The sequence below is a fragment of the Tenrec ecaudatus genome, chromosome 17 (genome assembly GCF_050624435.1).
Source record: "Tenrec ecaudatus isolate mTenEca1 chromosome 17, mTenEca1.hap1, whole genome shotgun sequence".
NCBI classification, from domain to species: Eukaryota; Metazoa; Chordata; class Mammalia; order Afrosoricida; family Tenrecidae; genus Tenrec; species Tenrec ecaudatus.
This window is the reverse complement of record NC_134546.1, coordinates 7,548,331-7,576,261: the sequence shown is the minus strand read 5'-3', so window position 1 is coordinate 7,576,261 and position 27,931 is coordinate 7,548,331. Positions and strand designations below refer to the sequence as shown.

Genomic DNA, 27,931 nt, shown 5'->3' with positions numbered 1-27,931 from the left:
TCTCGGTGGTTTTATCCTCCCAGCGAAGATGGAATAATTTCAGATCAAGGAACTTTTCAGACAACTTTTGTCATTAACATTTATTTCAATTAAAGAGCTGGGAATTCAGAATTGACATTAGGTAAAACCTCAAAGTATCTGGCAAACAAAACACTATTAACAGTCTGATTAAAGTGTCTGTGATACCTGTGATAGGTAATACAGATAATATAATTAATAAGCTAAGGAACACATTCCAAAGAGAAACAAATTCTGATAAACTCCAGTTTGTGGGGGGGAAAAAAGTCAATTCAGTGGTACAATTCCCCCAGGGAGAAGCAGTTCTATTTTTCACTGTCAGTGAGAAACCTTTTCCTCTTCAAGCTGTGACCACCATAGCACTGTGGACAGATTCAAACCCCAAACCTTTTCGTCAGAGAACAGAGCCAACTACAACAAGACTCTGTTATTTAAATAATTTATAAACAATGTACTAGAAAACATTTTTAAGAAGAAAAAACTATCATAGTCTATTTCATAAGCATCAAATAACTAGAAATTATATAAACTGGAAGAAAACCTCCCAACAGAAGTCAAAGACTTAAGTCTATACCTACAACATCAAATGATACCTAGTTTTATTTATTAACTAAACTTTTCACTTAAAAAATAGTGATTCACTAAAAATAGCGATCAAAAGTTTAAATCAAGTGACACTTCAACATTCCAAAAAAAGTTGCCATTCCAACATCCTTTGTCAGTCTGTCCTTGAATTTAATAATTGGGAGGTTTTCAATTACAAGGCAAATGAAGACTGAAAAATAAAAACAATTCATTTTAACACTTTTCAGAGACCTCCGTCTAAGTAATTTCCAAACACATCATTTATCATGTTTATGGTTTGGAATAGATTTCCCTGAGTATGCTTTCTGCCTGGTTAGAAAAGTGAAAACATGATCTACAGAATTCAATTTTATTGTGGTTTTTCTTGAGCAATTCTTCACCCATCAAAGATCTTTGGGATTGTCCCTTGGACAGCTCTGAAATCATGAGTGATTACAACTGCTTTCAGGGGCTACTGGCATGGCTATAGAAACATGGCTGGGGTGGCCCTGACAACAGTGCAGTTGATGTCAACTGAGAGATTGACTTTTCTGAAACTACCGACAGTTATTATAACAAATCCAGACGGCCACTAACGAACATCACAGGAGACAAGCATTTAAACAACAGAAATCAAAAGTGGCGTTTAACATTGTGCTTTCTGCGGAGTAATGCTGGGGGTGGGGGAGCGGGAGGATCCTTCTGCCCAACACAAGAAATACCTCACCTTCAAACTTTATTTAATGCAGTCTCGGAATCCAGCATCCCTGAATGGTCATGCAAACTTACAGTGAGCGTCCCGGGGACTCCCAGCAAATCAGTCCTTGCTGCTGCCCAAAGGTTTACAGGCCGTGGCACACTGCGCCGGCCACGTGCTCAGAAACCACGACAGCTGTTCCTCTAACGGTTTTCCGTTTCTTTAGAAACCTTGGCCTAAGGGTTCAGCCTCATCCCATTCAAATAAATAAATCAAGGATAACCAATGTGAGGAGCCCCAAGGCGGTACATTTAAAAATAATTGTCTTCTACATCACTTAGAACAACACTAGAAGAAAATGGAGATTTCAAGTGTCTTACTTACAATTTTCTTAAGACCTAACTGTGTATTTCTCTTCACACTGTGGCTTACAAGAATACGCAGTAACTTAAAACACCTGAAAGACCTCCTTCTGCAGGTCTCCCCGAAGGGCAGCCACTTGCGATGTCCAGGAGTCTGTCTTTTTAGTGGAGTCCAGAAGGCGCTCTATACGGGGCGCCCTTGCCCCAAACGGCTTTTAGACCTACATTGTTTTAAACAGAAAAGGCAGTCAGAATTGCTTCTCAAACAGTGGGGAGCTGCTGCTGCTGCTTTATACCACATTTACTGGACAGTTATCGAAGCCCGCTGAAACTTCCTGTAGCTCTGTAACCCGTTTCCTGCAACAGCTGGAGTGAGATGTGCTCAGGAATTCAGCTGCGTTTAGATTTTCGAGAGACATGGCACACAGCTCACGATTTATGGGTCTGCTGCAGCGTCCCATTAACATCTCCGTAGAGAAGCTCTTGGCATTAGGTTGGATCACGAAAGCGACAACTCTATAGCCACACAGAAGCTCAGTTCAAGTTTGAATGGCCATAAACATGTGTGTGTGTGTGTGTGTGTGTGTGTGTGTGTGTTTTGTGGGGGGGATCCAGATTTCGGAACTTTCTGAATTCCAGAACTGTCAACAGGGCATTTGCACTGTAAGCATTCACATTCAGATCTTGGTTAACTATGAGCCCTGACAGAAGGTTTGTGATGTAAAATGACACAGGATCTAAGTAAGTCTTACGAAGCAGAGTAAGATGATAAAGAATGAGAGAGGCCTCGGTATTTCATCAACGAACAGTACAAAAATCCCACTAACTCAGAGCCTCGTGGTTTCCATTTTACCACCAGTGGCTCAGCGCACAGCTGCCTCACACAACAGAAAACTTTTAACTGAAAATACAAACAATGACCGTGATGCTTTCATGAAATATTGTGCTTATGACTTTTAAACAAGGCAGCTGCAGGTTTAGACTCAGGTAAACAGAGGGTTTTGTTTTTAATACTAGCATAGGTGTTACACTTAAAAGCATAATTTGGCCAAGAGAAGTAGTCAGCAGGATCTAATTGAGATTTGGACAATCGAATCTTTGAAACAATCAACCAACTAAAAAACCAAGTTCAAACAATGAGCTCCTTGTATTCCAAGGACGGACTGACCCCGACTGAGAAAGGTCACTGTTACTGCTCTGTGCAGCTGTAGAGCCGCAGAAACCCACAGGGCAGCTCTACCCCGTCCTGCAGGGTGGCTCTCGGTCCATCTGGATGCGATGGCAGTGGGCTGGCGTGGGGTTTGTGTGGCCTTACCTGGCGTTCTTCTCTGTGCTGCTCTGCCGACCGCTGGGGGGCACGGAGGCCTTGATTTGTGCTTCCAGCCTGGAGTAAATCCCTCCTGCCAACTGTGGAGCAGAGAAGCAGCGTCGTGACCACCACGGGAAAGCAAAGCAGCGCTGCTCGCTCAAAGTAGCATGACTCTTTATGCTTCTGAGTGAACTGATTGTGAGCCTTTTGGATTTAAGCAAACTGAAGTAGAAATTACACACAGTAAAACTCACAATAAGGACAAAGGGCAGTCCTGTCACTCCAGAAGGTCCTGTTACAACTCATCATCCTCTATCAGTCTCTGGCCACCCAGAGCAGTTCGGTATTTTTTGGAATATTAACTACCTGGAATCCTCTACTCAGCGGCCTTTTTAGTATGTGTGCTGTCACTTCATGTAATGCGCAGGGGCCCCATCCATGCTGACATAACACGTGGCAGGCAGACCCTCTTTCTTATACATGCCAGTCTGCTTACCCATTTACTGGGTAAAGGGCATTGGGGTTGTTGCTGGTGGCTGGTTCATGAATAAAGGTACTATAAACACACAGGCTTGTCTGTGGTGTGCGTACAACTTCATAGGAAATCGCCAAATCATCTTCCAAGTGGTCATGTTGCATTCTTGAGTGTAGGAGAACTCCAGCGCTCCCTATCTCACTCCACGTGGTATTGTCAGTAACATGTGTGTTTCCATGTTAGCTGGTTTGGAAAGAGGGAACCGATTACAAGGATCTACATGTGACCTCCTCCCTGGGGGATGGACAACAGAAAAGGAGGTGAAGGGAGACATCGGACAGTGTAAGATATGACAAAACAATAATTTATAAATTATCAAGGGCTCATGAGGGAGGGGGGCGCGGGGAGGGAGGGGAAAAAAAGAGGACCTGAATCCAGGGGCTTAGATGGAGAGCAAATGCTTTGAAAATGATGAGGGCAAAGAATGTACAGACGTGCTTTACACAATTGATGTATGCATGGATTGTGATAAGAGTTGTATGAGCCTCTAATAAAAGGTTTTAAAAAATTATTTGCTAAAGGATAATTTCATTGGGGGCTCTTACAGCTCTTTTAACAATCCATACTCCAATTGTATCGAGCATGTTTGCGCACATGCTGCCATCGTTCTTTTCTAAACATTTACTTTCTATTTGAGCCCGTGGGACAGGCTCCTCCTCTTTTCCCCCTCTCCCATTATGGGTTACTGCATACTTCTCTGAAGACTTATGATTTTGCATCTTTTCATGTATTCTGCCACCTATCTATTTCCTTGGATCAATCTTTTGCCAGTTTTGAAAACCGGGTTCCCCAAGCTCAGTGTAAAGCGAGCTCGCTCAATTAGGAAACCCATCTGCACAAAGCAACAGCGCGTGGACTGCAGCCCTCAGTGGGACTGGACTCCCATCAACCCCGCACAGCAACAGCCTTAAATCCTAGGCCGCCATACACTGTGGATGTTAAGAGTGAAGCCACCTTAAAGCCCAGGAGAACGACTGGTGATGCTTTTCTTTTCGGTTTCTTTTGGGTTTTGTGTGTGATTCTGCTTCTTGTTGGTGGTGGGCTGTCAGAATAGGGCCTCCAAAGTAAGTCAGAGGACCCCGTGAACAAGCAGATGGATTCTGGGGTCCCCCGTCATTCTAGTCCCAACCCAAGTAGTTATCACAACATGGCCCTGCTCCGTTCTCGCCTTCATGAAGAGACCAAGGAAGATCAGGGCGCCACAGCAGTGTGGTGAAGAGAGCAGGTGGGCCCAGCTATCAATCGGGACAGTGTCTGGGGTCTTAAAGGCTTGTAATTAAACAAGCAGCCATCTACGTGAGGGGCCAACTAAGTCCACATCGAGGAAGCGCACGATCCTGTGGGATCTTAAGATGACATAGGAAAATGAGAGCTTAAATTGTGAGCCCCCGATTTGTAGGCTTTGGAGGGCTGTGGGAGCCTCAAAGCCCATCTGCAGAGTCTCTCGTCAGATTACGTCTCTGGCAGATCCTCTCTGGCCACAGGCCAGGGGCTCCAACAGCTTCACTCTCAGGCACGGAGACGATTGTAAACTCGATTACGGTGGAGCAAACCATGGAATAACAAGCTACTTGGTCAGCTGACCTCCCTCCCAACCCAACCTGAATTTGCTCGAGGCTGAAATATTTCTCACTTATTCCGTGACAGAAATTTCTTCTCTGGCTTTTTAAATATTGTTGGTGGTCTTTTCTTTCTTATTCTTTATTTTTATATTATGATTTGTTTCATTTTTAAAGTTGTTTGTGTTTATGAAGCAGAGGAGTGGATGCGGAGGCAATGACTGATGCAATGGTGTATTGGGGAACTATGGGGGGGAGGGTGATTTAGGAGCAAACAGTGAATGGGGAGGAGGGAAGGAGCATTAGAAGTGAATGCGATGAGGTATACACAACTCTTTTAAAAAGCGATTTAAATATGGAAGCGTATGATATCAAGACAACGAGTGTAAGAAAAGAGAAAGTAAACTTGACCTGGGGTGACCGTGGGTGAAGGAGGACGAGCTTCTGCTTCGGGGGCATTGAATTTACGTTCATGGTGGTGGGATAATTTGGGAAAGGAGGTCAAGAGCGGTCGTACAACACAAAGAGTATAATCAAGGGCACTGAATTCTACATGCAGTTGTTGAACTGGAGAATGTTTGGTTGTGTACATTTCTGCCACAAATGAAGAAAATAATTACATGAATAACAAGGAGTACAAAGAAGAAAATGTTCTAAAAGTGACTAGAGTAATGATCGTACAACTCTTATTGATATGACTGAACTATGAAATGATTGGATATATGTATTAATCCCAATTTTAAAAATTTAACAAACATATCAAATTCGAAAAAAACCCAAACAGGGTTCTTCTTTTTATTAGAGGTTTGAGTGTTCTTAATAGATTCTAGACATACATGCTTTATTCAATAAGTGTTCGCCTTATATCTTATCATAGTTTGTGGCTTGTTTCTTAAATTTTTTAACAATGTTTATCCAAAAGAAGAACTTAAATTTGGGAAACTTCAATTTGTCAAATTTTTTCTTCTATGAATCAGGTTTTGGTGTTGTGCCTAAGAAACATTTGCCTAACCCAAGATCACCATTCTCCTTGTTTTGGTTTAGAAATTTTCTGGTGGGGAGTAAATTTTTAAATGAAAGACTGAGGAGAGCAAGAGTTACTCGAAATACAGAAGACAGAGAGTAATGCCAACATATTGTGATTACGAGTTCTAGCGAAAGAACTGATTAAACAGCTCACGTGTAAACATCCCGTGCAGGCTGATCAAAATCAGCACCTCTGGAGAGCCAAGTGACCTGCTCTTTTGTGTCATTACCTTCTAATGACAAAGGCACTTTATTCTTTTACTTTTCGTTGCAAAGTGGGTGAAGATTTACAGAGCAAATCATCACTTTTACATTCAACAACGGACCCACCTCCCTGGGTCTTGCCGGCTTTTCCTCTCTGTTGGTTTATGTCATCCCCTCACGCAAGGTGATCACCTGTCGGCCCTCTAGTCTGACATCCCTCCTCTCCCTCCCCCCCGTCACCATCAGACTGTTCCTTTTAGTCTGCAACTCTTGTTATTCTGCTAACAGTGGTCTCATGCAACCCGTGTCCTTTTGTGATGGACTAATTCACTCAGCATAATGTCCTCCAGGTTGACCCATGTTTTGAGGTACGATACTCCTTATTACACATGAAATAAAGCATTTCTGGCCCACACAGAGAAGATGATGGAAAATTTGTGTGAACAAACTGGTTAAACTGCTACAGAAATGAAAAATGTTTTGAAGTAGTTAGATTACTCTCTGAGCATTCTGCCAAGAACATCTTTATACTCTTTCATGCTGCCAATTGAAGTCAGAAGAACTCTCTAAGCAAGTACACAGCTCTTACTTCTTTTGCTTCCTTTGACTTGACCCGGTCCAGATCGCCCAACCTCATTTTTATTAGATGCCCTGTGATTTCAGACATCCGCCGCTGATCTGAAGGCAACAAAGTAGTAATCAATGCCTTATATGATGATTGGTAACTTTCATTTGTTGAAAAAGACTGAAATCATCAAGAGGTTATGAAAATATCTTGTTATCTGATAGCCACAACTATAAATCATTGAAAATTTTGAGGCAGCAAATGGCAAAATTAAAACTTATTTTTCACTGATCTATCTTGTTACCCAACATTTCACAGTGATAACTGAAAAAAATTCCCTAATGGACTGGGTCCATGGGAGGCTGGGGGCAGGCCCAGGGGGCCTCCCATGGGTCACTCCAATCGAAGACAGCACAAGACTCAACACCCACTGAGCCACATGAGAGAGAGTGGCCCATGGGCCCTGGGGTGCCATCTCCTGTTGGCCCATGATACTATGTTTGACCCTGGAGGGTGTGGGGCTACACAGGAGCTGAGCAGGAGGAGGAAAGGTGTAAGGGGGCTGGGTCATGGGGCGAGAAGCAGGGAGGCTGCTTTGAGAATCAAGGTGTGCCCGATGCAAGCCCCGGTATTTTCAATGGCCTCAGAGGGACGCGACAACTGAGAGTCGATGCATGTGAATTGTGGTGCTGGCAGGGTACTGAAGGGACCATGCCGCCGAAGGAACGAACAGGTCTGTCTTAGAAGGGGCACACCAGAATGCTGCTGGGCCTCGTGTACTTAGGACACACTGTCAGAAGACATCAGTCCCTGGAAAGGACATCACGCTTTGGGAAAGCAGGGCAGTGGAAAAGGGGAAGGCTCTCAACGAGATGGAGTGACATGGTGGCTGCAGCCACGGGCTCAGATGGACAATTTCAGATGGCGCAGGAGTGGGCAGAGTTCCTTTTGTTGTGTGTAGGGTCGCTATGAGTCAGGACAGATTTGAGGGCACCCAACACCAGGATTCAGTACGTGTCATACAATGATAGACGGCCGTGATCTTTGCTGTTGGCACCACATGATGCAGCTTACCGTCTTCCCTTTGAGCGTCCTGGTTGAATCGCAGGGATCTGGTGACATCCCACTTGTTTTTCTGCATACTCACACTATGGGGAACATCACACAGGAGTCAGTGTGTCTGCTGTGGGAAGGATGGACATCAGACTAGGAGGAGGAGCTTACTCACATGAAAGGAGATGCGTCTCTAGAAGCCGACTGGAAAAGAAAGAGCACGAAGGCCCAATTAGAACACGTGCAGTGATGGTGACTACTGCCCAGGGTTGGTGACACTGAGCACTGGTTTGGGGCAAGAACATCACCCCCTTCTCGCACGGAAGTCTTCCAACCACTGGGTGGCGCCGGCACGAGGATGACCTCATATTAGACAGGAGCTTGTCCGGGGAAGTGCACCCTACCTTTGTCAGAGCCTGGAGCACCATCTCAGGCACAGTCAGGCTTAGAACTCGTGCACTCATGTGCCCGGGCTACTAAACAAAACGATCGTACAGCCCACCCCGTGTCACAGCCTAGATGGGTCACGGTCCCATTCTGGCCCGTCACCCCCAAAAGCCCCAGCCTTTTACACCATGTTGGAATCCACGGTTTCTCTGAGTCAACTGCTGTTATTACTGCTGTCTTCTTCCGACCTCTGCCACTGTTGACACTCTGTATCTTTCCTCGTGTTACTCTTCTTTTAACTACCCCCCACCGCCCTGCTACACTGGCTCAAGTGGTTCCCATAGCAACTGTCCATCACTCAGCATCACCTTCTCCGGGGTCTTCTCTCTCTTCTGAGCACAGGGTGAAGACATCTGCTTTTTGGGCTGCTTAGTGAATTTCTTTGGCTTCTCCTTCTTCCCTGGAGAGGAAAGTCAATGTCAAGTCTCACACCCTGCTCCCAGGCTCTTGCTACTCCAATGTGAGCGCCGCTTTTCAAAGCTTCCTAGTTCCTTCTGGATAAAAAGTAAACCCACGGAGAAGTAACATGGAGATTGCCTGACAGAGGCTCGCTTTGCTTCTTTTGACCTGGTGTAAACCTCTGGGGGTTTACTGCAAATTCAAAGGGAAATGTTGGGAGCAGAAACCTGCGATCTAAATACTACCTGAAGACTGCCCAAGCTCCCGGCTGAGTGTTAAACTCTGCAAGGACACGGGCAGCGTCCCGAGGAAGCACAGCGGAAAGGGAGGCAGAAGCGAGGGTGCAATACAGAACCCTGTCTGGTGTCCTTTGGCCGTTCCCGGGGACCTGTTGGATGGCTCACAGAAAGGTCAGCAGTTCAAACCCACCGGCACGCCTCGGGAGCAAGTGGAGGCTTTGTGGGGCAGTAGCTATTTAGAGCGCTGGAAATCCGAAGGCACAGTTCTACTCTGTTGCTGCGTCAGAATGAACAGCGAGTTGGGTTCTGGGTTTTGTGACTTTGACTAAATGCTTTTCCCAACAGCTCGGGCCACAGGTAACCAGTCCTTCTGTCTTACAGGGGCTCTGGTGGTGTGGTGGAAAATCTAAAAAAATTAAGTGTTCTTGAGAAATTAAAAACAAAAACAAAGCACCTTTGTCTTCCAAAGATGCCAGTATGTAAATGAAAGGTCAAGGCACATATTGGGAGAAAATATGTACAAAACTTAACTGCCAAGGAGCCTGGTGACACAGTGGGGTTTAGGCTCGGTTGCTGCTGATGACAAATCTTGACAGACAGCACAGTCATAGCCCAAACAGGTCTGGGAATCTTGTAACTCAAGAGAAGGAAACAATCTGACAAAACCAACGTGCAAAAGATGTAAACAGATACTTCACTAAAATAGATACACAAGTGGCCAGTCAAGGTAAGCAGCATTATATACTTGCTCACTGACAAAGCTCACTGCCAGTGAGCGGATGCTGACTCACAGCGACCCTGTAGGACACGGCAGCACTGCTCCAGTGACTGGAACTCCTTCTTTCTCCCGAGGAGCGGCTGGTGGTTTCGAACAGTTGACCTTTCGAATTGCAGGCCAGCGAGCACCCACTACGCCACCAGGACTCCTCTATATACTCACTAGCGTGGCTTAATCAAGAAGATTGGTCAGAATGGGCAGCTACTGGAATTCCCACACCCTGCGGCTGGGAACGACCATCCAACACCACAGGCACTTTGCAAAACACGTGTTCCTTGTAAAGGTGATGTGCCCTTACCACGTGGCCCAGCAATTCTACTTCGAGGTAGCTACCCACGAAAAGTGAACAGACAGGTCTGTCTGGATTTGTGAGCAAATGTTCGGAGCAGCTGTACTCGGCAACTCACATGCCATGGCGTGGTGAATGATAAATAAATTAGGGACTCCACACAGCAGACTAACCATTGAGCATTACAAAGGAACAAACGCTAACTATTGGCCTTTGTCTGTCTGGAACAAAAGGCAAAGAAGGAAATTCAAGAACGAGACAAGGACCTAACTTTGGGAATACTGGCATGAACTACACACATCCATTCATTACAATTGTGTGCTCTAATTACAAACAAAACAGAAATCCCAATCAAACGTGAGAAAATTCTCCCTGGCGCAGCTGGTGGTTTCAAACTGCTGACCCTGCATTTAGCAGGCCAACTCGTAGCCATTCCTCCACCAGGGGTTATTTTAAAGATAAAAATATTTTGGGGCAGGGGAATTAGATCAATGAAAATGAAACAACTAGAACAGAAATGACAAGAATGTTGACACAATGTGAAGAATTTAGCCAACATTGATCGTTATGTCCAAAAACTTTGTATATTTTCATTACAAATATAAATGAATGAATGAGTGACCAAACTCCTGCTACACACACTATGGATGAATCTCAAAAATATACTAAGTGAAAAAAAGCCAGGCATAAAAGGCTGCTCATGAGTTCGTTTATATGAAATTCTAGAGGAAGGCAAGTAGAGCGAGTGACAACAGATTAGCTGCCTAAGAGTGGGTGTGGGGAAAGAAAATGGGTGTAAGGGCGCAGGCGGGAAGGTTTGGGAATGATGTCTCATAACCTAATTTTGGTGGTAGCTGTGCAAACCTATGTCATCATGTGCATTTAACATCAGTCAGTTCTATTTACATATATGTAAATTATACCTCAATCAGATTATGTCTGTGTATGGGTGAAACTTAAACACAGTAGTGTTTTCTTCTTGACTAATTATACTGAAATATAATGTTAAGAAAAAGTATTCAAAATGTGGCAATGAGACAGAGGGAGGTCAGAGCGTCAATATCCCAGGGTTACATTTCTGACTCAGGTCATTGTGCACACGCATGTGCACGTGCATGCGACCACATGCTGTACTGAGGGCTCCTCCTCAATGCTTCCCTGGAGAGCCACTACCATTCACCTCCTGGCTCCACCGTCACAGGGAGGAATCATTAGGTAACACCTGAAGTGAGAATTCCGAGGACGGTTTCTCAGGACACTGCACCTGTTTCGTATTCTGCCTTGGTCTTGGGGCAAATAATTTCAATGGCACCTGTTAAAAGTATTCAGTCTTCACATTTTAACTGACCATGTGGACTTCCTTAGTCAGCCCCTGCCGCTTGCATGAAAGCCTTTATAGTGAACGCCACCGCTCGTGCACAAGGAGACACAATTCCAATTTAGAAATGAATACTTTGTTTCTTGGATACTTCTTCTTCATCTCCAACTTCGTCCTCAGTGACCTCAGATCCAGTGGTATATTCTTCTTCTTCGGAAAATAATGACTGCTGTTTCTGAATTTGAAATAAAACAATACACAGCCTGTTAAAAATGGAACAGCCCTCAGGGCCAACAAGGAGAGTCGGGATACCAGGAGGATTAGGGGAGTATGAGGGGAGAAAGGGGGAATCTATCACAAGGATCATTCCAGGACCCCCTCCCAGGGGGACGAATAACGGAAAAGTGGGTGAGGGGCGATGGAGGGCAATATAAGATATGGAAAAAATAATCTATAACTTGTCAAGGGTTTGTGAGGGAGGGTAGGCCAGGGAGGGAAGGGGAAGAAATGGGGAACTGCTATTAGGGGCTCAAGTGGGAAGAGAATGCTTTGAAAATGTTGATGGCGGCATATGTGCAAATGTGCTTGACACACTGGAGGAATGCATGGATTGTGATAAGACATGCAAGATCCCCCAATCAAAGTATTTTTTTAAAAAATGGAACATCATCACATAGCTCACGACAAGTTTTTCAAGTGCGTTTATGGAAATCTACTTGGGTTGAATGAAACAACAAAGAACTGATCAAATGTCTACGGTCCCACAGAGCATGCAGAGAACAGACAAGAGAAAGCCTCTGTTTAGGAAATAACCCCAGTACATCGCTCTTTCTTTCCGCCACAGTGCGAGGCCAGTCACAGGCACTCAGGATTCGCTCACCTGCCAAACGCAGCCACTCAACTGAATGCAGGGTTATGATTCATTGGAACCAATCATCAAAGCCCCAATTCCCAACATGCAAGCAATCCCAAACACACACACACTATTGGGGTCCTGGGTCACTTACTACATCTCTCTACCCTACTGGCTGGCTCCACTGACCCCAATCTCATTCCATTCTGCTGAGTCCTGGTGGCAGCTGGCTTATTAACAGCACACAGGCCAACAAATAATATGCTGCTTTGCTCAACCTTCTAAATGCAACGTAAACGTGATCTTTAAAGAGTCTCTTGGCCAGACATAACGATTACGCAGTCAGACAATGGTATGCGTGGCTATCTTAAACAATGTAATGTATGTTTCATAAGTGAGAATCTGTATAGGCTGGGCAGAAAAATTAATAAAATTAGCTAATATTTTTCAAATAAGGCATGGACAAGATTCAAGCCAACTACAATTTAATTTAGGGACAAAGGGAGCCATTGAATCCGAACATCGTTGTTTATTTACCAGTTGCAGTGTCCAGTTTTTCAGCGACAAAAACTACAAGAGAGAGAGGAATACGAGATTAATACATTTGCAGTCAGGCCAGACCGTGTCCCTCGTTATTTCACGGGGGCATTCTGGAATCGCTGAGGCCGTTAGCAGTTACGTTAGCTCTGTGAAGGGTAGAAACCTAACTCAAAACTCAGAGTGATGTCACAGATCATAATCTTTAAAATACATTGTCCGGGGGAGATTACAGGGGGCAAAGAAATGAAAGAGCGGCCACTCACTTCCAAGTGATAAGTAAATCACATGGATCAGTCACGTAATTTTATTTGTTTTTGAAAGGCTGAATAACTTTGGATGTTTAACTTTTATTATAAGATAAGGAATCATATAATAATGGGTATTTAATAATTGGTGACGTTATATACAATTTACAAGCACATGTTAAGAATGGAAGACGCAGCCCTGTGGCATAGTTCATTTCTCAGTGAATGCTTCTCCAAGCAACAGACAGGCCAGAAGTCCAGAGCCGATCGGCTAGTCCCCTGGTCTTTGGGAACAGAAGTAAAAGCACTCAAAGCTTTCTGATCAATTTGTAAAAAATTCTTTTGAAGCTCTCAAGTCCCTTAAAATTTAATGGATTCCTAATTAAAAATAAAATAAGAATTTCATCCATGAGGAGGCTTTAGAAAAGTGCAGGGAGAATGGAACATTCCTTTTAAAAATCCCCTTGCAGGAGACCAGGTTACTTGAACGAGGCAGGAACCAAACAGCCTGCTCCTGCCACCCTCAGGCTGCGTCTGAGGATGAGCTCTGAAGAAGGTCCTGACACCGGTCCGGCACCTCCTGGATGTTTCTGTTTTCAAGACTCTCTTTTATGATCACTATCTCTCTGAGTTCAACCTGTAAAGGTCTGTGGGGCTCAGGAGGAGAATGACAATGAACAACCCACTTTCACTGTCATGGAGTCACTGCGGACCCATGGCGACCCCTGTGGGTTTAGAGGAGGAGAAAGGCCAGCCCTTCACTCGAGGAGCTGCTGGTGGTTTCGAACTGCGGACCATGCGGCTCGCAGCCCGACAAGTAACCACTCCATCACCAGGGCTCATGAGACTGATAACGTAAGCTAATGATGTGCTGCCATGCTGCCCATGGTGGGTACTATGAACAATAGATGAACCGCCCCCCTCACTGGTGGCCCAGCTCGAAGATGAAGGAACATCAGGGACTACCTGCACCTGAGTTCCTAGATTCCTTGTAACTTTAATCCTTAACTGTCTATAATAAAAACCACGAAGCTTTCGTACTAGTCTTTCAAAATTTATGTCTATTAGTTATGAATCCTTATGACCTCCGCAGCCCTATCATTTCAGCATAAAGCCTTGTTATCATGGAAAACTCTCAAGTTCATGGTCCTCAAGGCCATTCCAACTCACGGGGACCCTCCAGGGCAGGGTTTCCGTGCCGGAAACTCTTCAAAGAGCTCTATCGAATGAGGCAGTCAGTGATTCCCGCATTAACACAACTCTTAGTCTCCACTTACACTGCTCAGCTGTCTCCATACACAAGGAGCAAGTGACGCATGCTACTCACAGCATTGAGCTCCCCGGTCCTGGGGCCCCACGGTGTGCTTGGCTCCAGGGACACATCACAGTCGAGACCCTTTTCCTCACACTCGGCAACCCCGGGCTCACTTGAAAGAACATATTTGAAAACTTAGATGCAAATAACCTCTTTTTTACTTGTGAATATTTTGCAAGTCACTGTGTGGCAAGTCAGATCCTGAGTATAAGGCAGGCCAGTTTTGCACTTCAATTGAATTCACCTGGAGACTCACCCACCGTTACATAGGGTCCCACTGGGGTTTCTCAGACTGGAACTGTTTACAGAAGGAGAAAGCCTAGTCTTTCACTCGAAGAGCTGCTGGTGGTTTCAAACTCCCGACCATGCGGATCGAAGCCCTATGCCTCACTGCTACACCACCTGGCTCCATCGGAAACCTTAAAGATTCTATTGAGGGTCTCGACCTTTTAAATGACCAATGACCCATTACATATTTAAGACCTTTTTAGATGAGACCTCACTGTTTTAAAATGTTTGGGTTTTTCTTAACGTGTTTCTGTTTTGTTTGTCTTTGTTTGTTCTTGCAAACATTGGTGGGCTCTGATTGAAAGTTAACACATAACTTGAGGTTAAGTTTCCCAAAGTGAGGTTAAGTGACTCGGGGACAGACACTACTGATGTGGAGGCGTGTTAGGGGCGGGGGTTCTGAGACCCGCCGTGTTAAGCCGCATGCGGCACACTGACTTGTTAGGGGCTGGGTTTTTTCTCACCTAATTGCATCTTTGGAAAAAGGAACAGCGATCGCATCTTTGTGACTGATCAGGTCGTCCAGAATTCTCATCGTCGGGAAGGACTGCACGTCCTCACTTTCAGCTGGATCACAGCGCGTAACCAGGTGGTCCCTCACTTTACAGCCCTGTCAGGTAAGTGACATCAAATTAGTGGAAAGCCTTCCTTTAAAGATCCGTGTGCTGGTGTGTTCTGCGTTCCCAGCTGTTTGAGCCAGTTACAATGTTTTCCTGTGAAAAGGTAGCCCTCCTCACGCAAGGTCCTGAAACCCAGATGCACCTGGTACCCAAGAGCATCCCTGCCCTCCATCCACTTTAGGGACGAGCCGGCTCACAGAATCCCGGAAGGCCCCTTCCTAGTCGTAACTGCCTCCCTCTTACCAGGGTGGCCTCTTCTGGCAAGCACAATCTGCTGCCTGTACGTTATGCTTTTACCATGAAAGGATGAACCCCTCAACACTTGGGTTTTGTTGTGCTGCTTTGGTTCAACACTGTATGTTTATAATCCAACCAGTTTCGCCTTTAGCAGTGACATTCGCTTTCCTGCACAGACCTGCATTGCATGAATATTTAGACATGATTTATGTATCCTCCTGCTGATGGAGGGGTGGTTTCCCGTGCGGGCTAGTAGCAACACTGCTGTGGTCATTATTTCTACGTTTCCTGGCCCACACGGGTCGAATAGACTGTTCCCAGCAGCACACGAGCGCTCCTGCCATGCCCCTCCTGGCTAACGCTAAGGCTTTCTATCCAGTCCTAGTCACTGAGAGGAGTTTCAATGTGCATTCCCCAACTGCAAGCGAGACAGCGCTCCTTTGTTTGCTGGACAACGAAGATGTTGCTTGTGTGAAACGCTTATTGTCTCCCCCACCCCTTACTGATTTGTAGGAGCCTGACAATAAGAGTCCTAATATGGGACGGTTACTGTGCATCATGTTGTTGTAGAGTATGTCTCAATCTGCATGTCTGCAGGATACAACACTGGAGGATTTCCAGGTCTGTGACCTTTGAGACGCAAACTGACAGGCCTATCCCCTGAGGTGCTTCTGGGTGGGTTCGAACTGCCACATTTTAAAATACAAACCTTTATGAGTATTTATATTGCTAATATTCCTTTCTATCTTTCAGTTGTTTTCTCACAACTCAACAGATTTAATACAACTGATATTCTTGGATTTACCAATCTCTTACTAGATTGCTTAGCTCCTTCTTCACATATAGATTTTTTTTTAAACTCATGGGACAGAGTTCAATTTGATTTCCTACCCCCACCTCCCCCATGGACAGCTCTTACTGGAAAGGCCACCCTTTGCCCAGTATTCTGCAATGCCAACTTAGTCAAGTGCCCATGTAAGTTTCTTTTGAATAACCTCCGCTGTCTTCATGTCTGCTACTCTTGCAGCTCATCTGGTCTTTGGGCATTACTATTCAGTACATTAAATCTGTTTCTGACCTTGTCTCTTCCTTCAGTGGAGCGATACTCAGAGTCGCATTTGGCTCCTATGGACTTGTGTTGAATGACTTCAGCATCAACCTGAAGCTGCATGTGAGCAACTGGCATTCTGTTCCAGGTAGACCCTGGCCTTGTTCTGGCTAACGATCTGGAGCTTCTCCATCATCTCCCCAGAGGTGCGGGTCACTTGATTCTGGTGTATTGGACCTGGTGAGGTCCCCATGCACAGTTTTGTTTACATTGCTGGGGGAAAAAGTATGTGCAAATGAAGGAATCGTTGGTTTTGCAAAATGTCCACAGCAGCTTCCTGTCAGGGTCTTCCTTGCTTTGCTGTCCTCATGGAATGCTCTCCCTTCCCTCAAGTCCTCCCTCCACCCTTCACATCTCACCCCCACATCAGCTCCTTTGGGGGCCACCTGGACTCCTGAGACCACGGCGTACCAGCCTAGGACAGACATCTGTGGCCCTGTGCACATCTTCAGACGTTCACCATGGGTGCAGTGTGACATTTTATTTTTTTGCAGTCTTGAAATGGGGATGGCTTTCCTTTATTTTCTTTTTAAAATCATTTTATTGGGGGTTCTTATCATAATCCATCCACCCACCCCTTGTGTCAAGCACACTAGAAGGTAACATTTCTTTGTTACTCTCCCCCAACCCCAGCAACCCTTTGGTCAATGACTGAACGAGCAGCTCTGTGAAAGGGAAAATGAACTTTCCACATGGACTGCACAGGGTCTGATACATGTTTCTGTCATAGGGATAATGATAAGGAAAAGCTGGGATCTTTTTCATCCACTCATGAAATTTCATTGCATAACATTTTCAGAAGAGTTAGTGATCAAGGGATCACGGGCTCTAAGCTACAGCACTGCTCACATATCACACCAGCGTCCACCTGCAGCACTGTAATCCTGCCAACCTGAACATGACCTCAATGCCGGCCATTGTCCTATACACACAGCCGCGCAAGGCCATGACACAGCGGGCTGACCTCGGTACACAGCTGGATGAAAGAGTAAGACAGATAGTATGCTCTCATTTCCCATGTGAAACTTACACCCGATTGATACTGGAAGCATCTAAAACAAGGTCTGAAAGGAAACAGGTGTGGAAGGAGAGGCGGATGGAGTGGAGGACTGGTTAAAAGAAACAACAAAAATATAAATATTGCCTCACCTGAAACTAAGAAACAATATTTCTGTGTTGTTTAAAGTGCTCTCTACACGAAAGCATTACTTGTATGCTGTAACAAGAACAAAGGGAGTAGGGGTGTGTGCATGCGTTGGGGTGATGGACTAGTTAGCGGAAGGTTTGATTAGTGGTCTGGACTACTGACTGCAAATTGATGATCTGAACTGTGACCCCCCCTCCCCAGGAAACAGCCAAAGGGGAGAGGATTGAATGAAGACATGCCAGTTCGCAGTGCCGTGTGCCAGCTCACTTGTGTAGCCGTCACCATTTACCTTGGTAAGCTGACTGGGATCAAACCGTAGCACCTTTTGGTTACAGCAGGGGTAGAGCCCAGTGCCCATGGCGCTCTGGGAGCTCGTGGCTGGGGGGTACACCACTGCCTCCGAGTGGTACTGACAGTGCGAAATTTCCGTACAGAGAAAAGCCTGCACAGGAGACACAGAGAAAGCCCAGTATCAGCCCCAAGAGGAAACTACGCATAGAGAACGCACAAAAGAGGCTGAGTTCTTGAAAGGTGACCAATGAAGAGGGGCTCTGGGCGCCGTCAGCGGCTGCGGGGTTGCCTGGGCTCAGGGCTGAGCATGGAGCACGGCCAGGAGGGGGAGCAGGGCACTTCTTCCCAGGTTGACAGAAATGTTCTAGCACGTGGATCGTCAAGATGACTGTGTAACTCCGCAATTGCCTATAAAACCTTGGAGGTGTATGCTTAAGTGTGACTTTGGTGGCAGGTAAAACTATTCAAAAAATCATATCATCTGCTCACTTCCATGATACGATTGCTGAAGACAAATGGGTGCATAAGCAAATGTGGGGAAGAAAGCTAATGGTGCCTGGCTATCAAAAGATACAGTGTCTGGGGTCTTAAAGGCTTGAAGGTGAACAAGCGGCCATCTGGCTCAGAAGCAACAAAGCCCACATGGAAGAAGCTCACCAGCCTGTGCGATCACGAGGTGTCGATGGGATCAGGTATCAGGCATCATCAGAACAAACAATCTTATCATAGTGAATGAGGGGTGGGGGAGTGTGGAGTGGAAACCCAAAGCCCATTTGTAGGCTACTGGACATCCCCTTACAGAAGGGTCTCAGGGAGGAGACAAGCCACTCAGGGTGCATGAAACATACAACTTTCCTCTAGTTCCTAAATGCTTCCTCCCCCACCACCATTATCATGATCCCAATTCTACCTTTCAGGTTTGGCTAGACCAGAGGGTGTACACTGGTACAGATAGAAACTGGAAACACAGGGAATCCAGGGCAGATGATCCCTTCAGGACCAGGGGTGTGAGTGGTGATACTGAGGCTGGAGAGAAGGTGGGTTGGAAAGGGGAAACCAATTACAAGGATCTACATGTGACCTCCTCCCTGGGGAATGGACAACAGAAGAGTGGGTGAGGGGAGACGTTGAACAGGGCAAGATATGACAAAATAATAATATATAAATTATCAAGGGTTCATGAGGGAGGGGGGAGTGGGGAGGGAGGGGGAAAAATGAAGAGCTGATGCCAGGGGCTTAGGTGGAGAGTAAATATTTTGAGAATGATGAGGGCAATGAATGTACAAATGTGCTTTACACAATTGATGTATGTATGGATTATGATAAGAGTTGTATGAGCCCCTAATAAAACGATTAAAAAAAACAAACTGTACTTAAGCTTCAAATGGAGCAAGTTAATTTCAGGAGCCCCAAGGTACAGCAGTTCCCATGCTTGGTGGCTAACTGCAAGGTTGGCACTTCAACTCCACCAACCCTCCTGATGTGCGGTGGGGGGGGGGGGGGGTTAGGTAGGGGCTAGTAAGATCACAGCCCAGGAAGCCCCCAGAGTGGTCTCCTTCCTGCCTGTCAGGTCATTAAGAGTGGGACGGACTTGAAGGCACGGGGTCTTGATGTTTATCAGATTTCACAAGTGACAAGTCATCAAAACAGATTTCCCGTGAAAAATATAAATACCGCCTCCCTTGAAACTTAAGAAGCAGCAGCAAAAAACAAGCCCAACCCCCTGTGATGGAGGCGTTTCTGACTCATGGTGGTGCTACAGGATAGAACGGAACTGCCCCAGGCGTTTCCCCGATGCTAACTCTTTGTGGGAGTAGAAAGTCTAGCTTTCTCCAGAAGAGCGGCTGGAGGTTTCAAACTGCTGACCTTGAAATTAGCAACAGCCCAACACATAATCCACTCAATACTAATACACTTGGTGAGTAACCCCGAATCATGGTGAAAAAGTTTGTTAGGCCCCGAATCATGGTGAAAAAGTTTGTTAGGGTTTAATAATTAAATAATAGGTGTCAGAAATAGCTATAAGTTTGTAAAATAATTCAAAGGACACAACAAAATGAACATTCTGAGCAGAGATAATCTCGAAAACAAAAGTAAGGTAGAATAATCTCTAATTCAGAAGTTTAAATTGCTAACTCGAATTATGATTTGCAAACAAAAGATTGTGGGGCTTTTTTGCGCGTTTTATCATTTTATCAGGGGCTTTTACAGCTCTTTTTTCTTTCTCCCAAGGGTATGAGGTCTATTGGGAGGTACAGACTGGTTACAGTGCAGGATCAGGAATGCTCAGGGTACAACTCTTGAATCGAGATAGCCACCTCTGGGCTATCCCAGCTGGTCTTTGGCCACATGACCATTGGCCTCTACTCTGCTTTGGCAATATTAAAAAAAAAACAACTCTTTTAGGGTTACCAATAAATTCCCAAAAGACATACCAACCACTCCACCAAAAGCCCCAGACCAAAGGTACTCCACGCTAGCTCCATGGGTCAGCAAACCTAGCTTCCCAATACAGCTCTTATGACAATCCATACATCACTTGTATCAAGCACGTGTACACATGTTGCCGCCATCATTTTCAAAACATTTTCTTTCTCTCTTTTTTTTTCATTTTATTGCGGACTCTTAGAACGCTTGTCACAATCCATACATCGCTTGCATCCAGTGAATTTGTACACATGTAGCCTTCATTTTCATTTTCTTTCTATTTGAGCCCTTGGTATCAGCTCTTCATTTTTCCCTCCTCCCCAAGAAAATGCTCTGAAACTGATGGTGGCAGCAATTGTACAATTATGCTTAATCTAATTGAATTATGGATTGTTATAAAAGATCATGTGCATAATATAATTATTGTAAGAGTTCCCAATAATACATTTTTTAATGCTAAATAGCAAGTTTTCTGAAAACCTAGCAGCATCTTTTGGGAATCATAACTGTAACAAAATGGCACATGTGAGCACTCTGTCAAGGTGCTTCTGAATTCCTCAAGAAACTCACAGGCCAGCAGGAAAATACAATGACCTGGAAATAATTCAAAGAAAAGAAGATGCTGCTTTTTTTTTTTCTCATTGAAAAAGTGGATTTGGTCACACTTAAAACCTGCTACTTTTCTGAAAATTCAACCAGGGATTGATCGCTGCAGCCTTAAAATAGCAGGAGAGCACATGGCAGATGCAGAAAGGAAAGCCGCAGAGCACCCTTGTTTTCACCACCAGTTGCTTTAGAGCAGGGGTGTCATACTGGTGGCCCGTAGGCCGCATGCAGCCCCCGAGGTAAGTTTTTGTGGCCCACGATGCTCTGAAATAAAATGAAAATAGAAAAAATTGTTATGAAGAAAATAGCACTGAGGGGGGATTGAGGCAATACCGTACACACAGTTTTACATTTTATTTCAGAGCATGGTGGGCCACAAAAACCTACCACAGGGGCCGCATGCGGCCCGTGTGACAGCCCTGCCTTAGAGAACATCAGATACGAATCAAACAGCCTGAATCAAGCAGGCCTTTCCCTGAGTGCCCTGCCGGGCGCTGCTGGCATAGTGCGGTCCACAAAAATAATGGGTCACACCTCCGACTTTGACTGGCTCTGAAAGGCGCATGAGCAGCCTCTACGGTGCCACCACTGGCGTCCCTCTGCCAGAGGGAGAGTGATGAACACCATGTGTGTAACACTCAGTCGGACGGACCCACAGACCACCCAGACATTAACCTCCGCTGAGAACAGGTGACCTGGAGGGGCATGGCTCCCATTACCAACTGCTCTGGAAAGGGTCACATCCAAGGCCCCAGATTGAGTGGGCAGGAGCCTGGGGGCATAGTGGGCCACACACGGGCCTGAAACCTGCAAAGTCAGCAGTTGGAAACCACTGGCTGCTCCTGGAGAGAGAGACAGGACCTTCGACTTAACCTCCTGTGTCTCGGAAACCCACGGGGACGGGTGGACCTGCCCTCCAAGAGTCAGAATCAACTAGCCGGCTACGAGTTCGAGTGTTGGTTTGGACAGAGTAGGGAAACCTCAAACCCTGAGAGAAGAAGCCAGGCTTACTGGCTGGACAGAGACTGAGAGAACCCACCCCACCCTCCCACCCCTGCTGAAACAGGGGCCCTTAGTCACCGTCAGATCTGGAGCTAAATGCCAGAATCATCAACCAATTACAGGAGAGCGCCCAGTACTCGGCCGCATCAGTACTGGACACAATCGGATTTCTACACGAAATGTCGAGAAAATTGTTGTACGCGTTGTTTAAACCTTTTGCAGCTGTGTTTCAAGCTCTTAGCTATAATTTTCTTAGATTTTGTGGCTTTTTGTACTGTTTTTAGATAAAAACCTGGGCCGTAAGAAAGAGTTTTTGAAAAGAATCATCATGATAAAGAACTGGTTAACCGCGTTAGTGATATTCTTGATGAGAATTTAGTAACCCCTTTTAGAAAACAGTGAAGGAAACGCCAACAGCAGACCACATGAGACAGATTGCTTTTTAGAGAAAGTCAGGCAGGTCCTGGTGAAAAAAGGCAAAGCAGGGGGAAAACCCTCCTGAAAAGCAGCCAGCAGTTGATTTTATGGAAGGGGCTTCCCCTTCCAAACCCTGACTCTGTCCACACCTCCTCTCCACATCGTGTCCACAGATCCGGATCCTCATCAGTCTCAAGGGATGGGCCATCCTGCAGTTGTTAAAAACTTATTTAATGTTGCGTTTCTTATTAAAATATATATATTTTTTAAATTATATTCTTGAACTCGGAACTTAATTACTTTGAAATTTCTGTGTAACGTTTTGTATAAAAAGGCAAGGTTAGTATAAAAACTTGGTGGTTGAGAACAAATTAGTCTATTTTCATATTTCTTATGGGAAAATTGATTTGGAACTTGACTGCATCACATCTCTACGCTCCTCCTAGAGCGGATTAACGTTGAGTCCGGGGTTCTACTGTAGGATCTAAAGGGTGATCCATAGGGTAACCTTTTCTCCAGGAGCCAGTACAAGCAGACGGGCAAGGAGGAAGGACAGGAACAGGAGACACGGGGTGGAAGGGGAGGACATGATGGGGCCTTGAGGGGACTGCACTGAATGACTTGAAACAAAGTGTGTGCGACTGTCGAATGTACAACTGATAATGTGCTCTGTAATCCTCCCCCTCATTCACAATAAAGAGTTCGATACTGAGAGTACTGTAAAAGGATAAAGGACATAAAAGTCTCACTTGACAGCATCTTGAGCAAGTCAGCCAGTTGACCGTTCCCCACAAGCGCCAATACACATCTCTCCAAGATTTTAATTCTTCAAAGAAACTGTTCAGATACTCGTGAACATCCCAAGTCTTGTCTCTGTGAAAAGAACCACAACTGTTATCTTGGAAGCAAATGATATAAAAATTTCAACTTCTTGATGTGATTGAACTATTGAATTGAGTGACATGTGAATTATATGCCAATAAAACTGCTGGGGACCAAGATGTGTTTCAAACAGATGTGATGAAAACGTGTGGCTGCTTTCCAAGAACATTTCCTCAAATGAGCGACGCGGTGTGGACGACAGGGCCAGGTAGCTAAAACTGCCTTTGGGGGGTTATTCTGTGGACAACAGAAAAAGGGAAGAAAAGTCCACTGTCAAGTTTTTGTTAACCTAGATAAAGAGACATAAATTAGCCTACTAGCCAGTGGGATCAGATGGGCTCAGGTAACAGGCATCAGAAGACCCCACACACAAAACATTGTGGAGAACAAGGCAGGGTCAGAGCAGAGATCCCCAAACCATCTATAGACAATGGTACATCCTCTCACAGAAGGGATGAGTCAACCAGGGTATAGTACAGCACCGATGAAACACACACTATTCCTCTGGCTCTTTGAGGTTTCCTCATCCCCAACTATCATGACCCCAGTCCTGTCTTTCAGTTCTGGCTAGACCGGAGCATGTACACTGGTACAGATAAAAGTTCACGACACATGGAATCCAGGTCAGATAAAACTCAGAAACAGAAATGGAAGTAGTGGTCCCATGAGGGTAGAGAGAAGGTGAAGGGAGAAGGGGGAACTGATTGCAATAACTGACACATAACTGACACAGAAACGTGGGTGAAGGGAGACAGTAGTCGGTGTAAAATATGAAAATAATAATTCATAATTCATGAGGGTATGGGGGAAGGAGGGAAAAAAGAGAAGCTGATATCACAGGCTCAAATAGAAAGTAAACGTTTAGAAAATGATGATGGCAACATATATACAAATATACTCAATACAATTGATTGATATAAAAGCTATAAGAGCCCCCAATAAAATGATCTTAAAAAAAACAAACAGTCAAACACTTGGGACTCAGGAATTCCTTGTTAAACAGACTTTTTATTATTATAATTTTGAATGTTATAAAATAAACGGAAGTAATTATTGCTGATTCTAAAGATTTCATGAATATACTAGTGCTTTATGTTCAAAAGACATTTTCTAATAATTGAGTAAAATAGTTTGGTATATAGACTAACATTTAGGTAATACACATTGTATATTTGATAAAAAGTTAAAAATAGCAAAAACTTAAAATCAAATTTGATATAGTCATATGCAATGCCAGTCCCTTCCCCCCAAACCCCTACTTTAATATTTAATTTTGCTACTTGTTTCTTAGTTCAACAAGTAACAAAATACTGTCAAACATTTCAAATGTTGTTTTTTATTTAAAAACCATTTTAAAATGTATGTATCACTAGCAGACTTTAGGAAAATACTTTGAATAAAGAACCAAAATTGATGTTGATAGCTGAATTACTTTCCTCAATCAAATACTAGTCACGGTTTTAATAGAAGTAATGTTCAAAAGGTGAGTCAAGTCTCAAGCCAGAAAGAAAACCTATAAAAGCCCAGGCCTGAAATAACTAAGAAAGCTCCTTGCTTATTCTAAACTGTGAGAATAACGAAACATGTTCAAGTCGCCTGTGCAATTCATAGTAAGATCAAATGTCAAACACTTCCCTACAGTCAGAATGTTGCCAATACAAAATGTCCTATTGGTAGGTTTTTTACAAATACAAGTGCTCTGCAGCTTGACCATAGAAACAATAAAGTAAACAGGAAATTAAATCAACCGTAACAGTACCATCAGCGATCGCATTTTTGTGAACATGAACACACTTCCGGTTTTGTGTCCTCACCTCTTGTTGCCACTTAGTAGACCCCTAACCACTGCCCATGTAATGATATATTCTTCACCTCAATCTTCTTAAAGGGTACCCATTAAAAAAGTAGATTAGATGTGTTCATATGATATACTATTTTATGGATTAAGGTGTACATTAACTCTACTTCTTTGAAACAGGATGAAATCAGAGGTTATGCGATTGGATTCGGCATGAACCCCGCACGACATACAGGCAATCCCTATATAATGGCCCACTACCATGAAGTCACTCTGACTCACATACCCTGTAGGGCAGTGGTTCTCAGTCTTCCTAAGCCATGACCCTTTCATGCAGTTCCTCATGTGGTGGTGACCCCCAACCATAAAACTATTTTCGTTGTTACTTCATAACCGTAATATTGCTATTGTTATGTATCGGGTGACCCCTATGAAAGGGTCGATCAATCCCCAAAAGGGTCACGACCCACAGGTTGAGAACCGCTGTTCTAGGACAAAATGGAACTGCTGTGTGTTTCTGAGACTGTGAATCTTTATGGGAGTACAAAGCCTCATCTTTGCCCCTTGGAACAGCTGTTGGTTTCAATGACCCAACATGTAACCCACTGTGTGACCTGCGCCCGTTTAAGCCAAAGTTCAATCTTTTTGATGCCTGTTATGTTGAAACCTTATGGGAACCTGCCAGACCGAGTCTGAGGGATACACCTATGGGATACAGGAGGCGGGCCTTGCATGATATGTTAAGATGAGGGCTGGGCCAGTTGTACCAGGATTTTGCATATGACCCGGGGGTGCAGGGTGGGGGTATATACGGGACTCGCAGGAATAGGGTGAGGAGGGGTTTAGGGTGCCTGGGTGCAGCAGGTGGTGGCGTTCCTGGCTGCTGCCACGCTGTTGGTGTGGCTGCTCCTTCATCATGTGTCCGTGAGTGCCCACCCTGGGCCTGGCTGGTGCCACCAGCACCTGCAGCAAGAGCAGAGGAGCCAGAGCAGACTCTGCCCAGTGCTGAGGGCAAAGGTCAGCAGAGCTGCCGGGTCACTGAATGAAGCCAGGAAAAGGAGGTGGGGAGAGGAGGAGGCTGATCACGGTGGGGTTTCAGATGCACCCTGGAGTCTGCTGCTGGCTCACTTGGGGGTGGTCTTTAAAACCATTAGGGGAGGGAACTTTCTGGAACACTTCGAGACACAGCGACCAGCAACTTCCCATGCCCCAAGCCCCACCTTGGGCCGCTCAATGGCTGTCAAAATGGTGAAAGAAACCACTTAATACAATGGTTTTGTTTTGTTTGGAGGGGGCGGGGCTGTCAAGCCCAGTGCCACCCAGGAAGAGCTGAAAAAAGCTTACAGGAAACTGACCCTGAAGTACCATCCTGATAAGACTCCAAATGGAGGCGGGAGGTTTCAACAGATTTCTCAAGCTTATCAAGAGCCTGGTGATGCAAAGAAAAGACGATCATGTGATGAGGCCATCGAGGAGGGTGGAGCGGGTGGTGGTTTAGGATCCCCGACGGGCACCTTGGGTGTGCTCTTTGGAGGCGGTGGAGGACGCAGAGAGAAAGGATAGGAAAACCTTGGGCATCAACTCCCAGTAATGTCAGAGGATTTCCATAAAGATGCTGCAGCAAACCAGCTCTGCAGGAGAGTGGTTTGTGACGAATGTGAAGGCCGAGGTGGGAAGGAAGGGGCAGTAGGGGCTGTCCTAGTTGCCGAGGACTAGAACACAGCTATGGCTTCCTCAGCTAGGGCCTGGAACGGTTCAGCTGACTCAGTCTGTGTGCATGGAGTGCCAGGGCCACCGGGAACAGAGCAGACCGAAAGACAGACGTGAAAATTGCCATGGAAGGAAGACAGTTGGTGAGAAGACGGTTCTAGTTCACACTGACAAAGGCACGAAAGATGGCCAGAAGGTAACATTCCACGGTGGAGGAGAACACGAGTCTGGACGGGAGCCAGGAGCTATCACTGTTCTAGGTCAGAAGGACCATGCTGTTTTTACTAGGAGGAGAGTGTGTGGACACAGCTGGTGGAAGCCAGGATCCACCCCTCACAACAGAACCAGTCATCACCTCTCATCTGGGTCAGTCAAGCTGGGGATACAGACCATATGAAAAGGGGTGTCTATCTGCTGAATTAAGGGTGAACTCCCCTGCACATGGCTTTCTCTCTCCCGATAAAACTCTCTCTGCTGGAAAAACTCCTACCCTAGCGGAAGGAAGTAGAAGAAACTGATGAAATGGAGCAGGTAGAACTGGTGGGCTTTGATCCCAAGCAGGAAAGGCGGCGCCATTACAACGCAGACGTGGACGAGGATGAGGACCACCATCCCAGAGGTGGGGTCCAGCGTCAGCCCTCAATGGGGCCGCGGGCATCTGAGTGAAGGACTGCAATCCTAAGATGCTCACTCTTTGCTAATGGGAGGAGTGGGCAGGGCAGGCTCTGCTCTGGCACTTCTGCTGCCCTTGCCTCTGGCTACACCAGCAGTGCCAGCAATGAGGAGGGCAACCAGCAGGGGGCTCCCACAACAGCGGAATGTGGACTTCACACAACACCCAAATCAACTTTCACAGTTGGACATGAAGGGGCCCAAATTTGCATTTTCCGTGTTTAATCCTTTGAGCATCTGGGTGTTTGTTTCATTTATCCCTTTGCTCTGCTACTTAAATCGACACAGCAACATAACCTCTGGAAAGTCCTCTGCAGCACGATGGTGTCAAAGGACACATACATTGTAAAGGACCTTCTGGAAAGAGTGCACCAATTGACACCCCACCCCACTCCTGGTGCCACCAGCCCC

General features: G+C 45.4%; 1 protein-coding gene and 1 pseudogene across 2 annotated transcripts in view; one reads left to right on the top strand and one right to left on the bottom strand.

Annotated features, from left to right (window-relative positions):
• Window positions 1–60: 60 nt before the first annotated feature.
• SANBR (SANT and BTB domain regulator of CSR) overlaps window positions 61–27,931 on the bottom strand; it is a 56,253-nt gene continuing 28,382 nt past the window's right edge. Inside the window, exons 11-22 of one of the 2 annotated variants that reach the window (XM_075535210.1) lie at window positions 23,208–23,331; window positions 18,005–18,157; window positions 15,068–15,213; window positions 14,328–14,427; window positions 12,753–12,785; window positions 11,498–11,597; window positions 8,648–8,739; window positions 8,068–8,096; window positions 7,914–7,987; window positions 6,864–6,952; window positions 2,957–3,048; window positions 62–1,862 (exon numbers count right to left, since the gene is read on the bottom strand). In XM_075535210.1, coding sequence (XP_075391325.1) covers window positions 1,826–1,862; window positions 2,957–3,048; window positions 6,864–6,952; window positions 7,914–7,987; window positions 8,068–8,096; window positions 8,648–8,739; window positions 11,498–11,597; window positions 12,753–12,785; window positions 14,328–14,427; window positions 15,068–15,213; window positions 18,005–18,157; window positions 23,208–23,331 — 1,069 coding nt within the window. In that variant the 3' untranslated portion in view covers window positions 62–1,825. Of the gene's footprint in view, window positions 1,863–2,956; window positions 3,049–6,863; window positions 6,953–7,913; window positions 7,988–8,067; window positions 8,097–8,647; window positions 8,740–11,497; window positions 11,598–12,752; window positions 12,786–14,327; window positions 14,428–15,067; window positions 15,214–18,004; window positions 18,158–23,207; window positions 23,332–27,931 lie in introns of both variants that reach the window. The other variant, XM_075535211.1, reaches the window with a different exon arrangement.
• On the top strand, window positions 26,384–27,514 carry LOC142430959 (dnaJ homolog subfamily A member 1 pseudogene; annotated as a pseudogene).